General features: G+C 35.3%; 1 protein-coding gene across 1 annotated transcript; it reads left to right on the top strand.

Moving 5' to 3' along the window:
* The first annotated feature begins 1,145 nt into the window (after positions 1 to 1,145).
* On the top strand, positions 1,146 to 8,041 carry LOC121425341 (coiled-coil domain-containing protein 172-like). The gene is made up of 7 exons (XM_041621369.1): positions 1,146 to 1,151; positions 1,721 to 1,837; positions 2,464 to 2,629; positions 4,836 to 4,937; positions 5,634 to 5,736; positions 6,242 to 6,410; positions 7,434 to 8,041. Exons 1-7 carry the CDS (start codon positions 1,146 to 1,148, stop codon positions 7,626 to 7,628), a joined length of 858 nt encoding a protein of 285 aa, XP_041477303.1. The 3' UTR covers positions 7,629 to 8,041.
* The last annotated feature ends 8,535 nt before the right edge of the window (positions 8,042 to 16,576 follow it).

The following is a 16,576-nucleotide window of genomic DNA, read 5'->3' as shown; positions in this document are numbered from 1 at the left end:
TTAAATTTATGAATTTTGATGCAAAATATGTTCATGCAGTGCGAGCTCGGTCTGTTGATTGTCGCATACATAACTATGGTCCATACAACATGCGCGCTGCAAACGAGTGGTTTTAGGTGTGGTATGGTGCCTGCAGTCTGGGTGAGCAAAAACAATGGACAAAATCGTATGCATCCAAAATTGCACGGTTGATGACGTCATTGTAAAATGGACTGAATGATCGATATTTGTTGCAATTGGATAGTAAAAAAAAAATAATAATCTAGTCTACAGAGATTTTCAGGCAATATTATTGTTTGATAACAACATTCTGTACTTCATCCTGAAATTTGGAAATGGGTTGAAAATAATGATTTAAGTAGGGTAGTCCTAGTATTATTCAATTGTTCCATGTATAAAAACCCTTGGCTTTGGCATTGACTTGGTTTACTAAAAAAATATTCTTTTAAACTATGACTTCTGTTTCAATTTGAATCTCTTTTTTATACAGTAAAAAGCAAAGTTTTGTCGTTGAGACAAGAACTTGAGGCAACTCAAATCGAGGCAAACATGATCCATAATGACTTGGCTGCAAGGGCAAGTATTTTTTTATATACGTTCTTCTCCTTAACTTCTCCTTCTCCTCCTCTTCTACTCCTTTTTCTTCTTTGTCTTCCTTCTACCTCTTCTTTTTTCTCTTCTTCCTCTTCTTCCATTTCTTCTTCTTCCTCCTCCAATCAGAGATGGCAATCAGCAGCCAATACCCTTTTCATAAACCTATCCTCCAGTTAGCCGCCTAAGAGTAATACAGATAATTCAATAAAAATTGCGTTCACAAACTCTGAAAATAAGCCGCATTATTTTTAAGAGCGCCCGTCCTGAAAAAGGCGGATAATCGTCATGACAACTGGACACGCCCCCTCCGATGCGGTTGTGTTGGAAAAGGGTGACCTTGTGACCGCACCATGGCAATTATCCGCATTATTTGGAAATGCGTTCATAAACTCAAAATCTTGTCCCGATGCTGCTATTATGCGGATAATAGCAGCATCAAAATAATGCGGATAACTCTTGTCCTCCTCCAATTTTAAGACCCAATTATGCTGCTATTTAGCCGCATAATTGGGTTTATGAAAGGGGTATTAGTAAACTTTGTACAAGTAGATATGCAGGTGCATGAATGTCACTTTTGTCAAGTAACTAATAAAGAGGTTATTTGCTAAGAAGTAAAGATCTCTAGTAAAGCTATCACTATATTTCCTGTCACAGACTAGCCACTTCTTGACAACATTCAGGAAACAGCTAATATTCTTTTAAACAAGATTCTTTTAAAAGTATGGAGTGGAAAAGACTCGGATCATGAACAAACTTTTTTTTATGCACTTTCATTCATTTTATACAACTTGATTCCAGGATTGCATTACATTTTAATTTAATAGTAAAAATTATCCTGTTTTACATAGCGCTTGATATATTGGAACGATGTCTCTAAGCACTTTAGAGATATTTCATTAACCCAGCCATCAGATTCTGGGATGCCCACAAGTGTGGACTGATGCCTTGCCAAAGGACACAAGGCCATAGTGGGATTCAAACATACAACCCTCTGATTTCAAGGCAAGAGTTAGAACCACTACACCTTGATGCTTCCACAGTTTTAACGGAATCTTTTTAGCACTACTCCCCATATGGTGCTATTAAGCAAGTCCACATCAAATCCAAAATATTTTTTTATTTTCAGGTTCAAGAATTGTTAACAGAAGAGTTGGAATGCCAGTGGATTACTACGAAGGAAGCTATCCTTGAGGAACAACTCAAAGGCCTACTGGAAGAAAAAAATGTGCACAGCAAACGACTGGTAAGTTGCAATTAGTTTCCATTCTGGAATAGTCACACCAATGAAATCAACTTTAAACCGACTGATAGTACAGTATGTCTCTGAGAATTACATAGGAGATTTTATTGATCAGGGGGTGTTTCACAAAGATTTAAGTGTAACTTAGGTCGCACTTAAATGCCGATGGGTACATGATATGTATCAGACGATCTTTTGATTAAATACCCAGTAGTGTGCGTCCTCTTGGCATGATCTGACCAATACTGTCGTGCATCTAAAACAGCATGCAACTAGACATTTAATTGCAACTTTAATTCATACTTAAATCTTTGTGAAACATGCCCCTGGAGTCGGTTTCAAGGACTGACAATGACATTACCAATGATGAAATATATAGATTTGATTTAGTACTATGTAATATGCTGCTTGAGCCATCAAACCTGACCTATTTTTTAGGGCCATTTCGCAAAAAAAGTCTCTTGCCTGCATCTAGGTGCTGCTTTTCCAACGTTGCTCAAAAAGGATTTTTAAATATGAAATTTTATCACATTTACCCAAAGCAGCAATTTAGGTGTACAAGTGATACAATCCTGCCCCCCCCCTCCCCTCTCTCTATCTCTCACTTGCTCTGTCTGTATTTCATTTAGCATCAGGGTGAAGAATCCCAAGCTAAGATGAAAGAAGACTTCTCATCCAGTATTTCAACTTTCATTCATGACTTTGGATTAACAAGCAGAGGCAAGGAACACAGATTGGCTTCAGTCAGAGAACAGATAAAAGAGATGGAAGTTCGGCAAACAGAGCTCCAACAAGGTACACAATTATTCATTTACTTGATTAACTCTATTGTTGAGCATTACAATTTTGCTTACTTTGATTAAGATAAGATGACAATGTATAAAAAAAACTTAAAGATTACAAGGTAAGGGCCCTGCTTAACAAAGAGTTGCAATTGATTAGAATCAAATTTCAAACTCAAAATTAGAATGATGGGGGGAGCATTTTATCTTTGCTTGAAACTGATCGGAAACTTGATCTGCATGATGCAGGGCTCTGAAGGTGATTCTTTTTAAGTGGGGGTGCTGGTTTTGAAGAAAAAATAAGCCACCCCCAAATCTATTAAAAAAAGGTCATTCCAAAAAATGGAGGTGAACTAGGTAAGAAAAAAAAATTACAAGGGATGAAAAGACATTTTCACCCCAAAATGAAGGTGATTTTAAACAAGTCTTACTTTTTGGCATACCAACCCGATTCCGAGGGGGTGCTGCCTGCATGCGGTGTCTGAAAGATATGCAGCAACCCCTAGATAAATATTTGGGGTGCACCTCCGGATTCCCAGGGCCATGATCTGATGGCTATCATGGCTCTTTATATGTCCTTAGCAGGGAAAATAATACACAGGGGCTGGGGGCGATTTAACCCCTAAAATGCTCAAAAGACCCCCTTCACTGCAGTGTTAAATTGTACCTAATGTTGCAGATCTACGCAGTAGGCTGAAAAAAAAGTAGAAAACAAAATAAGTAATCCTGATCCTCAGAATAGATAAGATTATAAGGCCAATTCATCAAACTTCATAATCGAATTTAAAGCCCAAAATCATTATTCATTTAGTTGGTTATCCCCAAGAAAAATTTAGACAAATATCAGAGGTTTTGTTCCATTTATTGATGTGTTATGTATTCTGTATTTTATGGATGTAATAGGCAAAGTTGTTGGCTAACCTCAAGATTGTTATGGAGGTCTTACATGTTGTACGCTTGGATTCTTGCAGTTTTTCACAATGACCATTTAGGATGATTAACCTTTGCCTTCACTGTCTGTATAATATTTAAAGTAGTTCTTGGTTTCTGTACATATTATTTCCTGAATGGATTTTATTCAGTTTTCCACTATTGATTTTGGACAATCACTTTTAATATCCTTTGGCTTTATGAATCCCATTCATTATTTTCCTTTTATAGTTACTTTATACATTTACTCTTTTCAATATGTATATCATACCATATCCATTTGGAGAAATACATTTTTCACAGATTTGTATTTATGTGTGTGTATGTATATATGTATATATATATATAAATACCCTTATTTATAAGGTTTTATTGAGAACAATGATAGCATTATAATTCATAAGACTTACACTAATTAGGTCTATGTCGTGAAGATAGGATGATTGAGATTGACAATTATTTACATTTTACATGTCTTTCATATATTCAATCAATCTGGATTTAAAAAAAAACATTGATTTTGTGGGAAAAATGGCACTTCTGATTTTGATAAACTGACTAGTTTTACATCTTCTCTGGATCTATATGTAGTTTGGGTCTCAGCTAGAGAGGAAAATTAGTTGCCTTCCATACATAGATATAATATCTAAGTCTAAACTCCAACTACTTTTGATCTCTTCATGTACAGTTCAGGGTAGATGTAGATAATTGAGTAAACAATAAATCTAGATCTTAACACCAGTGGGACTAGATCAAAAGATCTCTCTATAAAGACCTAGATGTAGGCCTAACCATGATATTGAGATCAGATTAAATGTGGAAATTATTTTTTTATCATTTTCAACTCTTTGGAAATTGCAGGATCCAGATGTAGCCTACATTCTAATCAACAATTTGCTCCCATCAAATATTTAGAAGAAAAATGTGGCGTGGTTCATTCATCTTATGAAAGAAAAAAGTGGGTTTTTTTTGTATAATGCAAGTATTTCAAGTTCATAACATAGCGGTTGAATTTAAACTCAAGTTCCATGTTTATTTGTGCATGAAGAAGTTTAGAATAATAGTAAACGGCTAGAAAATATCAAAACAGTGCCTATCATAAAAAAAAATCACAAACCAGTCTAGCACTTGCGTGATCGATATTCGACGTGTATTTCAGGGATCTAATTTTGCAACATATTTGCATGCATGCATGGAAATTATATAGTGTAAATGTATTACAGTTATTTGGGGCCTGAAAAATGTATTTCACCAAGCTTCTTCATTTATTGATACCTTTTATTCCCCAGACATTGATACATATGATAGACAGAGAAGGATGCTGAGATGCATAGAGGATGAGAAGGAAACAACAGAGCATATCATGGCCACACTTGAAACAGAGATACGTGGTAAAGTAGATTGACTGAATCGTTTTATATGTTTCATTGACCAGGGGAATATATATTTTAGATACTTCAATCCTCCCCATCCCCCACCTGGCTTGGCAGCCCCTCCCCCTTTTCTGTCTGTGCCATTCTCTATCACTCTCTCTCTCCCTGTTTGTCTCTCATCTTCCTCACATGTGAAAATGTGTCAAAAAGTAAAAAAGGAATAAAGTTGATCCCCACCCTCACTCCGATTTCGCAAAGATGGGGTGATTGCAGTGATGACCTTTCCTTTGCTTGTCAGAAAATGCACAACATGTAAATATCTCCCACTGTAAAATTACATTATTTTGGGTTGCAGTTGGAACTGTATGTATTATAAAAACAAGTATAGTTAACATTTTTACCTGTACAAGGTTTTTAAGAAATTGTACCATACTTGAAATTTGCTTGAATCAAATATGCAATTTCTATACCTGCTGTTGATAATCCTGATATATTAACTTCAAGTTTATATCTGTGACCTCTATTTCAAAGCTTGTACATGTATTAGGAACAATATTATTTTCAGGATGTATTCATTTCTCACATGTAATTTTCCCACAAACTTTTAATAGAAATGTGTGTTTGAGAAATTATTGCTATGGAATGTCAATGTCAACATCTCAATGGCATTATCGAGCAGGCATTGTCATATTATGTTGTCGTCTATCCACATAGGTGTTGAGGAGAGTATGGTGTCTGAAAAGAACAAAACAAAAAAGCTAGAGAATGAGAAGGCCTTGGTATCAGGCAAACCACATTCTGATCCAGAATTTAAAAGGTAAGTCAATACTGTGCTTCACCTTCCTCTACCTAGTCTGCTGTGCAAACCCTTCACTCGAGTGGTCTGAATATGTAGCCTACAATTACTTGTGTACTGAAGGCCCTCTCTGAAATTGAATCATCAAGTTTTATATTTGCTAGTCTTGTGTGAAGACCCATTTGTTAATTGAAGTTTCAATCAGTCTGTGCCTGCAGTCTATCCTCTACCTGTATCTTCCTCAGCATGTCCACTATAGGTGGTTACCAGAAGTAATATACTTTCAGGATGCCTTGTCTATGCATTACATTTTCATTCTGGTGACAACTAAAGAAGCAATGGACAGATGAAACTATCCCAAGAATGCCTATAGTGTTTATGATCTCATTTCTTTTTGCGTATCGAGATGGAAGTCCCTTTGTTCATAGTATACAATTCAATTCAGTTTCTTGTATTAAAAGTCGAGGCTCAGTAAGAGTAAAGCTGTTGGTTCAGTTTGACTAATCAAGATGTTTGATCTGTCCAGGTTGCAGAGCCAGCTTGAGGCCTGCCGTGAGGAGTCTTTGGAAGGGTTGTGCCAAACATTGCAGCAACAGGTTGATCAGCTGCAGAGACAACAGTGGCAGCAGCAGCTGAGGAAACAACATTCTTCAGGTCCTGTCAAGACACAGTCAAAATTCAAATGGACAGCCCAGGTATGTGTTTTTAATTTGGGCAACTTGTCAAGTCTGTAATGCAGGAATCCTGTCATAAAGGCTATGTTTCATACCGGCTTTTCTGCATTTCCCATTATTTAGAAGAAATCTTAGATCAGTAATGAAATATCGCGAGATTCCTGGGTAAAACCACTGCTCTGACTTTTGACCAGGTACCCTATGACCCCGTCTGTTCGACCCTGTTCTTAGCTACTTCCTTATACTAGTTTAGTGGAAACCAGTTTAATATGTCATGAAAACGCTTAAAAAGATCTGAATTTGCATAATTACACGAAATGCACGGTTTCAAATTTCACGGGACCCATAAAACTCCACAAAGGGCGTTCCCATGGCAACAAAACCACATCACGTAAAGCATTATGAAATCAGATCAGATTGTGGTTAGAACCCTAGCAAAGGGATCTTCAAAACTAGTTTTTCAAAGTGGTTTCATAGAGACCAGTTCAGAGTGTAGATTTTGACACCATTCTCACTAACATCCTAAAACTAGTTTACTGCATCTGGAAACTAGTTTATTGGGAATGGTCGAAGCAGGCGCGGAAGCGATCTTCCAAACTGGTTCAGAAAACCACCTCCCGATGAAGTTTTGAAGACCGTTTTGCCTTGTTAAACTGGTGAGAAGTGAGGACACAACCGTTCTTCAGGAAGCAATCTTCGCACATTTCAAGAGCGCTACTCCACATACTGTGTGGAATGCCAACACTGCAGTTTCAAATTTTGCGCGAAACATGTCACCCGAGTGTTCCCATAGCAACAAAACCACTTTACATGAAGCGGTTTTGAAAAACACTTTTGGGTGATCAAATAGGAATGCTAGCAAAGCAATTTTCCAAACTGGTTTCCTGAATCAGCTTCTAGTAAACCAGTTTTAGAAAATAAGAGAACAGTGTCTAGAATAGACTTCTCTCTCTCTGTCTGTCTCCCACCCCCTCCCCCTTCTCTCTCACCTGTGATATATTCTTCTAACTCTCCATATCTTTCTCTCTCTCTCTTGCTGTGTAGCCTAGAGTCCCACCAGTGACATCTCCATCATGGAAGACCACTCCAAGTCAGTCGTCATCACTTAAATGTGCTCCAAGGAAGATTCCTATGGTTACTGCACCAGATATGGACACCAATAGATCAGCATCCAACTCCAGCAAACCAAACCTGGCCAAGCTTACAAGTGCCCTGAAATGCAACGAGAAGCAGAGCTAGAAACTGTTGCAGTTATTTGTAGCCTAAGTTGCCTGCAAAATTCCCCAAATGGATGCTTTGGGACGACTATCTTTTCTCAAGTCACCCCAAGATCTGCAGTATTAAAGAAAATTCAGAAAATCATTTTTCTACACACAGCAGAATAAGAAATGCATTTACTGCATAAATACTTGTTGCACGAAAAGCCTTGAAATCAAAGAAATAGCCCCCAAAATACAGAAAATGCCCCAAATAGCCCCTATAAAAAAAGAATCATTTCATACCATGACTATACTTGGCAGATAACAATAATGATAACATTTGTAGTGCGCTATATACAGGTGTTTCAAATCGCAAAGGTGGGCTGACTAATGTAAACAATAAAATCTATTTTGAAAAATGAAAAAAATTAATGAAGTTGTTCAAGAGGAAATTCACCCTGACAAAAAGTTGTTTGTAAAAATAGCAAAAGAAAAAGTAAAAAAATATTGTCAAAGGTTTGATAATAATCCATTTCAGAATTAAAAAAATTATTTGAATTTCAAGTATTGAATTTCATTTATTTAAAAATAATTAACATAGTGTTTGCACAGAAGCTGTAACATTTTTTTTTTAGATTAAGTTCTGCCAGGTTTCCATTTACCTCACCTGGGTTTGGGGCAAAAAAAAATGGAAACATTTCTTGCTGAAAGAAATTATTGCCTGAAGTGGGATTTGAACTTTCAATACTTTGAGAAGTAGGAGGTAGGACAGTTACAGCTTTTTTGTTATTTGTCAAATATGAATTTCACCATCATTGATTTGACTACATCCAACGTCCAAATATATCTGTAATACCGGTACTCAATAATCATTACTACTCAGTCATGTTTAAAACATTTATTAGTGTTTATTAAAAGTCTTTGGTGGGTTGGCTTCATGCATCAATGCATTTTGGCTTTATATCTGAAACAACCACCGTAACATCAAATAATAGTACTGAAATTTTTCATAAAAATGTGCAATGAAAATGAAAATAAAAATACATACAATGTTCCATAAGACGTGTAAGAAGCACTTTTCATGAAATTAAACATGACATGAAAGGAATTTTCAGCAAGGTAAGTTTGTGATACAATCTCATATTGTGTTGAATTAAAGGTTGATTAAATTGTTACAGTGAATTGATTAACCCAAGACTAAACTGATAACCTTTTGCACCATTATATGATTTAGGTGAATTCCCACCTGGTCCAATCCCAATATTGGATATTTCCCACATACTTAAACCAATTTGGTCTAGTATTGATAGGTCTAATGAGAGTTTGGTGTACATTTCACCCAAGCCATTACCATTTTCCCAATTAAGTGATGTCAGTATTCGGTTTTGCCTTCTTTCCATTACAAAGGGAATTTACAAATTGACTACAAATTCACTTGAATTACCTATATTATAGCTTAGGCTTAGCCTTGAAAGCATATTACAGACAGACCATAAATGAACTAAGGAGGGTGTATAGAGGAATCGTAGCTCAACCATAGATAAAGATAGTAGGACGACCGGTTCAAATTGGTTAGTATGCCCAATGCTGCTTTGCCAGGAAGGTACAGAACAAAACATATTCCCCACGTTTAAAAAAAAAATTTCAACGCCTTAAAAAAAGGTTTGCCATAACGGAGGGAGAAAAGAAAGGTAGATCAGTCATTTTAGTTTTTTCCCCTTCCCATGTCATGAATGACAATGAGCCAGTAAAAAATGAAACGAAGTTGGCAAAACAATGAAAATCAAGGCAGTCGGCACATTTTAGGGTCAAATATGAATAAAAACATTGGACAAGGGTCAGTTGGATGGGTTGCGTCAAACCATCGCTTTGCGGGTTTTCTGTTTTGCCTTAACGGGCAATACTCGTAGATGAGCACATGGCCTAATCACTGTACCTCTATATGGCTCACAGAGTCAAGGGTTTTGTTTACATTGATTAAATGACATCTCCACATGTAAATTTTATTATTCATCCTCTGTACGTTATGATCATTTACATCCATGGAAGAAAAATTATATCAATTATTTTACTGAAATTAGGAACATAATTTCAATCATAATATATGTAGACCACTTGTCACACCATGTACTAGTATCCTGTACTTTCTTTTTGTCTGAAATTGTAATACTTGTATGTTGAAGTGCAAATGATATAAATACTAGTGCCCGATCTTACAAAGAGTAGTGATTGATCTAATTGAACATAACTATGGAAAGCCAGCAACTAAAATTAATGTCAATTTATAAAGTGTTTTCTATACATTGTGTATACCCATGCATGCATCAATGTAAGTGACGAATTTGCGTGCATCTTATTTCCAAAGGGATTTGTGGACAGGATTATGACATTTATGGCTTTTCATAGTTGAAATAGAATGGGGTTGTTTCCTTTAAGTTGTTATAATAACAAATTTGCAAAAGCACAGTTTGAAGCTTCTGAAATCCTTCAATCTAATTGGCTGGTGGTAGTAAATTTGTTACAGAAATTGTACATTTGTTATCATAACAAGTCTCTATGAAGAATACGAAAACATACTTAAATCAATTATGTTCTGATTGGGTACTTAATTGAAGGTCTACTTATCTTCTATTGTTTGAAGGCATTAATAAAGAAAATATCCCACTTAATTTTATTAAGTAACATGTTTATCTAAACCCCTCAAAAAAGTTTGGAAATCTGTGTTTGGCCATTAATTTCTCCCAACTCCAATTTTACACAATACATATTTTACATCATTCAAAGGATCATTTAATTTTCTTTAAAATTATACCATGCTTGTTATGATCATGCCATCATGAAAAGAGCAGGATTGAAGTGTTGGATGAGGTCTGAATTGAAAAGCTGCAAAACGAGCAGAAATAGTCATGAAGGGTCAATACAGAACATGATTCTTTTGTCTGTGTTAGTAGAAAAGTCCATTCAAATCAAGCCCCTTCTCTAGTGATGGTTCTGTGAGATAACATAGTTTGAAATACCGATGCATGTTTGTTTGTTGTGTTTGCTTGTGCAGAGGTGTGTTTGATTCCATGTTAAGTTGATGTTAAGGTGCATGAAAACAATTAAAAGAAACCGCTGAGAAACTGTAGTCTGCAGGCACAGACCCTGATTGGAACTTTGATAAACAAGTGTGCCTCCACGCGATGACAAGCACATACAAAACTTGCTGTTCCTGAGCGAGAGAGCCTTCAGTACACAAGGCATGAGTAGGCTGCACATTCAGACCCTTATTTCGAGTGAAGGGTTTGCCCAGCAGACTAGAGAAACTCACTCATCACCACTGAAAAAAGAACAGTGACTTCCAATATTGTGTCATTTTGCAACTTTTGAATTTTGACCTTGCCCCACATTTCAAGGCACTGCACCTCCATGTGAACCATAATCATATCATGTAGGGTATCATTTTAAAGAGAATTAAACGCTCTATTCATTGCTATTAATTACTTAATGATATTTACTAAATCCAAGGAGGGATTAAAGATCAAAGTCGGATTTCCAAACTTCTTTTTTAATTTAGATTTCCGGAACAAAAGAATTTAAAAAACTCACTAGATTGACAAATTCAAACAGGAAATATAAACCATGAAATGTAAAATTCTAACCACTTTAGCCCCTTTCATAATTGGTGGTGCAACTGCTTACAACCGTTGCAATTTTGTGCAACATATATTGTGACCAAGTGATCGCACGAGTATTTGTGAAGGCCCTATTATCTATACTCTCAAAATATTATGAATACAAAGAACAAATAATATAAAGTTCAATAAGAATGCATGCAAGTTAAACATTTTTACATCGTAGTATTACTTATGAGCAATCAAACTTCTAGTGAAATGAACTATTTCTTTCAATTTTGAATGATATATTAAAGTACTTGAATGAACAACAAACTTCTGATGAAAAAAAATATTCATAAAACTAGCGATTGTTATGTGTTCAAATATAGCATAAACATAACTTTTTTTTGTCTTTCTTCTCCATATACAACCTTGAAACTTTTCTTTCAAATATGAGGACTGACATTTCATGGTGAATTTGCACATGAGAAACTCTTGCCATGAACGCTATACACATATTTTGATTCTCATGCATCTTAGAGGCCGAATTTGCAATACCAGGGGGCCGTTTCACAAGCTGTTCGTAAGCTAGAGTGAAGTTTAAGAACGACTGGTGATCCTTTCTTGTGGTAAATGATATTCATCAATGAATGTTCATTGGTGATTATTTTACCACATAAGGTTCACCAGTCTTTCCTTAAGTCACTCTAAAGTCGAATAGCTTTACGAAACACAGGTTACACTGTTCTGAAGTTACACACAATATTGAACCTGTATAGAATGAAGATTGCTGAAAAACATGATTTCAATCTTGAATTCACAAATGCATGATTACTTTTTTTCTAGTACGGATCAAAATCAACTTGCAATGTATTGTAAGAGGGTTCTGTAAAAAACTTTCGTTCTTACGCAATTGGGAGTCAGAAATCGGATTTCATGCGTGAAATAGAAGAACTTACTGAACATGTTTGCTGTTGGAGATTACATCATCATGGGTGCCAATTTTTGTGTGTATTGTACAACGCCTAATTAGCTTGTTGCACGCGAGCAAATGGGAGACTGAATGTCAAACATTCGTACCGTTGCACACACGACGTCCCATAAAAAATGTACCCTCCAAAATGTACTGTTGCACGGCTTTAGGAGGTGACGTCACAATACAATTTATTGTGCTCAGTAAAATGAAGGTGCAATACGCACATAGCCTGCTGGCTAAATGCACAATGCTGCCCAAGGTCATGTGCGCTTGTGGGATTTTGCTTTTCGCTTTCAATATTTTTGCTCCCTTTTTATAGATAACTGCAGGGAAAAACTTTTTTTTTCATATTTTCACTAGATTGTGGGGGTGTCGTACAAGACAAATGGCGAATATTCTTATTTGTGCAATGGTGCAAGATTTTGCATTCTGTGAAAGAGACGCTCTATTCAACTCGGCTAACGCCTCGTTGAATAGAGCATCTTACTTTCATCTCATGCGAAATCTTGCACCATCGCACTCATGCCTATTTGCTATTTGTATACCGGACACCAGCTAAGATTTTGACCCCAACCCTCTGACTTTTAGGTATCAAAGCAAAGCTGCCAACCTGAACAAGAATATTTCAGTATTTTAGTAAGAAAATTAGTATTTCCAAAGAAATACCATAGGACAACACAGAAAGCTAAAACTTTAGAAATCTGCATTTTGCATGAAACCATCTGTCTTCTCATTTTTCAATCCTACATGTATATACTGAAAATCAGTACTAATTGTTCAATTAAAAAAAAAAGAAACTATAGTTTTTTATTCCGATTTCATCTCAAAATACACTAATGATTTACAACCTTCCACTTTAAGAAAATAAATAGTTTAGAGCAAATAAAACTTTCATAAATATGATGCAAACTAATTTGATACTCATACCTGACCAGATCAAGGTTCAGACATGGCCAGACAGTGGAGCCAGAATTCAGGGGCCCGTAACAATGCTTCACAATGATCTTAGAACATTTTTCTATGATTTATTGCATTGACTACAATGTACAATCAATCGTAGAAATCAAGCGTACAATCAATCACTAACCTTTGTGTTATGGGACCAAGAACATTCTAATCAGGGGCCCGTAACATAAAGCTCAGAGCTGATATTTTCACACATTGATTGCACTGACTATTAAACGTGTAGCATCAGTAATAAAACTCAGCCCCACAATCAATCGCTAAGCTTTATGTTACAGGGCCATGATAATAGAATCCGATGGGTAAGCCATTGCTGACACACAAGTGCCTGCTTGATCAGGACCCTTTGTTTACGATACCGGGATATTAAAGCAGAATTTGACCATATATATGAAATGTACAAGCTATGCCTTTAGACATTATTTGATAAAATGTGTATAAGTAGATCTCTTTTTCTTTTAGAGACGGTAGCCTATTTAAGAAATCATTTTCAAAATTATATAACCATAAATAAATATAACCATATTGTGATAAGCAGAATTTGACCAAAAACGAAATGTACTAGCTACGCGTTTAATGTGCATCTAATGCACAGAGCTCTTTTTCTTTACAGAAGGTAGCTAAGTTAATAAATCATTTTAAAAACTAACATAACCATAAATAAATATAACCATACTGTGATGAGCAGGATTTGACCAAATACAAAATGTACAAGCTACATCTTTATACATTATTTGATAAAATGTGCACCCACTCAACAGTGCCTTTTCTCACTAGTTTTACAGAAGGTAGCTTAGTTAATAAATCATCTTCAAAGTAACATAACCATAAAACAAATCTAATACTGGGATAAATAGGAATTGACCATATATGAAATATAAAAGTGTCTTATTTGATATAAATGTGTATATAATGCACAGAGCTCTTTGCTCTTAGAAAAGGTAGCCTCTTCAAGAAATCATTTTCAAAATTATATAACCATAAAGCAAATGCTTATTTTAAAGCCAAATACCTCAACTCCCCACCAACAAAAGACCAATGTCAAATATTGTAAAAGCTGGATTCTGTTATATCTAACAGTATGTACAAGTACATGGAAAAGAGAAGTACAACAAAAAAAAAGTAAACTTCAATATACATCTTCAGGACTGTTTGACAGTAAGCGAGTCATGTATACTAACAGGTTAAATTTGAAACAAATTTTTAAGCACAATTTTCTGACCCTGAGTTTGTAAGCGTAAATTCCAAACTGAACATGAATATTCATCGAAGAGTAAGGTAACTTTAAAAAACTTTTCTTTCCGTACAATGTACCTTAACAGGACAGCATGGTATTTCTTTTCTTTTTTTAGATTAAAACGCAACGATTACTGATATATAGTAAAAATATTGCATCTAGCAAGAGTACTTCATTTCAGAAAATCTTTGGCAAGTGAATACTGTACACAGATTAAAAGAGCTACATGCTGTGTATATCAAAATAAAACAGCTTTCAACAACAGCAAAAATATACTTCATTTTGAATATCTCACACACACACATATATTGTTAAAAATGTTTTTAACCTACATGTAATGTGAACTAAAACCAAATTTTAATGTTGTCATGATTACACATAAAAAGCATCTCAGAATTATGTACCTTACATATGTTATCACATTTCATACTAGTATGCTATTCCTGGATTTGTTGCGGTCGACATCTCATATTCAGCTCTTTTGTGGGTTAAAAAAACATAAATTAAATGAATACATTAATAATTTCAAAACCCTTTTTCAGTGTTATCCTTTGTAAAATTGTCAAATTAAAACCCGAATTGGGAGAGCTGTTTTTATACTGGCAAAACATCTTGGCACTATCCATTTGCTGCAGAAAGATATGTGAGCCACCACCCCAAAATCAACATTCGATATAGCAGCAGTGCTGACTTTGAAAACAGCTACTGAATAATTATTCACAAAAGAAAACATTCATATGATAATAAAATGCTATGTCCAAAATACGATCATATGACCCAAAATGACCTTTGACCATGATCGTGTGACCTAGTATATAAGACATGAACAAAACAATCATTCACACTTGATTACCCTTATGTCTATGTTTCATGAATTAGATCCATAAACTTTATAAGTTATGATGCCAATTCAACAAATACCCCCAACACAGCCAAAGTTCAATGTCCTTAAATGACCTTTGATCTTGGTCATGTGACCTGAAATGTTCACAGGATATTCAGGGATACATTGTTGCCCTTATATCCAAGTTTCATGAACTAGATCTATAAACTTAAAGTATGATGATAATTCCACAAATACTCCCAACATGGTCAAAGTTTGTTGACCCTATGTGACCTATGGCCTTGGTTATGTGACCTAAAACTAAGGCAGGATCTTAACCCTAAAAAGACTGGGAGGGGGCTGATTCAGCCCCCCTCGACATTTTTTGCGATAAATCCGTCGCGCAAATTTTTTTGACCGCGTCGCTCGCTGACATTTTACTTTCAAGTCTCGTGCAACTTTTGAGACCAAAATTGTGACCCCCGGGTACACGGTTCCGAAATTACGCAACATTTTTTAAGTGCATGTAGACCCAAAATTACTGAAAAACGTGAATTTGTGTACAAATCCAATGCAAATAGTGTTTTTAGCCAAAGTTCATAAATGTATCATTATTTTTCCTTTTACTGTTTAAAACCAATTAATTTTATCTTTTTTATGGTCAAAATAAAGTCCCCGACAATTTCCATTGAAAAAACAATAAAAAACAAAAAGTCGAAAAACAGAAATACATAAGAAATTTAGAAAACAATAGAATACATAAGAAAATAAATGTAATGTTGAAATTCTTTTTCAAATAAATTTGATCAGATGCCTATCTAGAGTATGTGAAACAAAAATTAGCATTTTAGGGGCATTATATTATCAATTAGAGCAAACTTATGATTTTACGCATAAATTAGCATAATTAATGAGACATGAGATTTTTTGCAGAATTTGATGTTATAGTTTTGTAGATAATGCCATGGGTAATGCGTGTGCCAATTTTCGTCGCGATCGACAGCCGAGATCATAAGGGGGGGCTGAATCAGCCCCCCCCCCCAGTCTTCTTAGGCGTTGAAATAGCCCAGTCTATTTAGGGTTAAGTGTTACACAATTACCCTTAGGTCTAAGTTTCATGAACTAGGTACATATACTTTCTAAGTTATGATGACATTTCAAAAACTTAAACATGGTTATAAGATTTTCATGTTTACGACGCCACCGCCGTCTGAAAATCATTGCCTATAGTATAGTCTCGATCTGCTAAGCAGGCAATACAAAAATTGAAAATTGAAAATAAGCTTTTCTGAAAAAACAGAAAGATAAATTCTGTCAAAATTTAAAATTGTAAAGTAAACTAAAAGATGAGATACAAAAGATTTCTTGACACCACTTTCTTTTTCTAACTTGG

This window comes from Lytechinus variegatus, chromosome 12, assembly GCF_018143015.1.
Source record: "Lytechinus variegatus isolate NC3 chromosome 12, Lvar_3.0, whole genome shotgun sequence".
In the NCBI taxonomy this organism is placed as follows: domain Eukaryota; kingdom Metazoa; phylum Echinodermata; class Echinoidea; order Temnopleuroida; family Toxopneustidae; genus Lytechinus; species Lytechinus variegatus.
The sequence above is the reverse complement of the archived record's forward strand: the minus strand, read 5'-3'. Positions and strand labels throughout refer to the sequence as shown.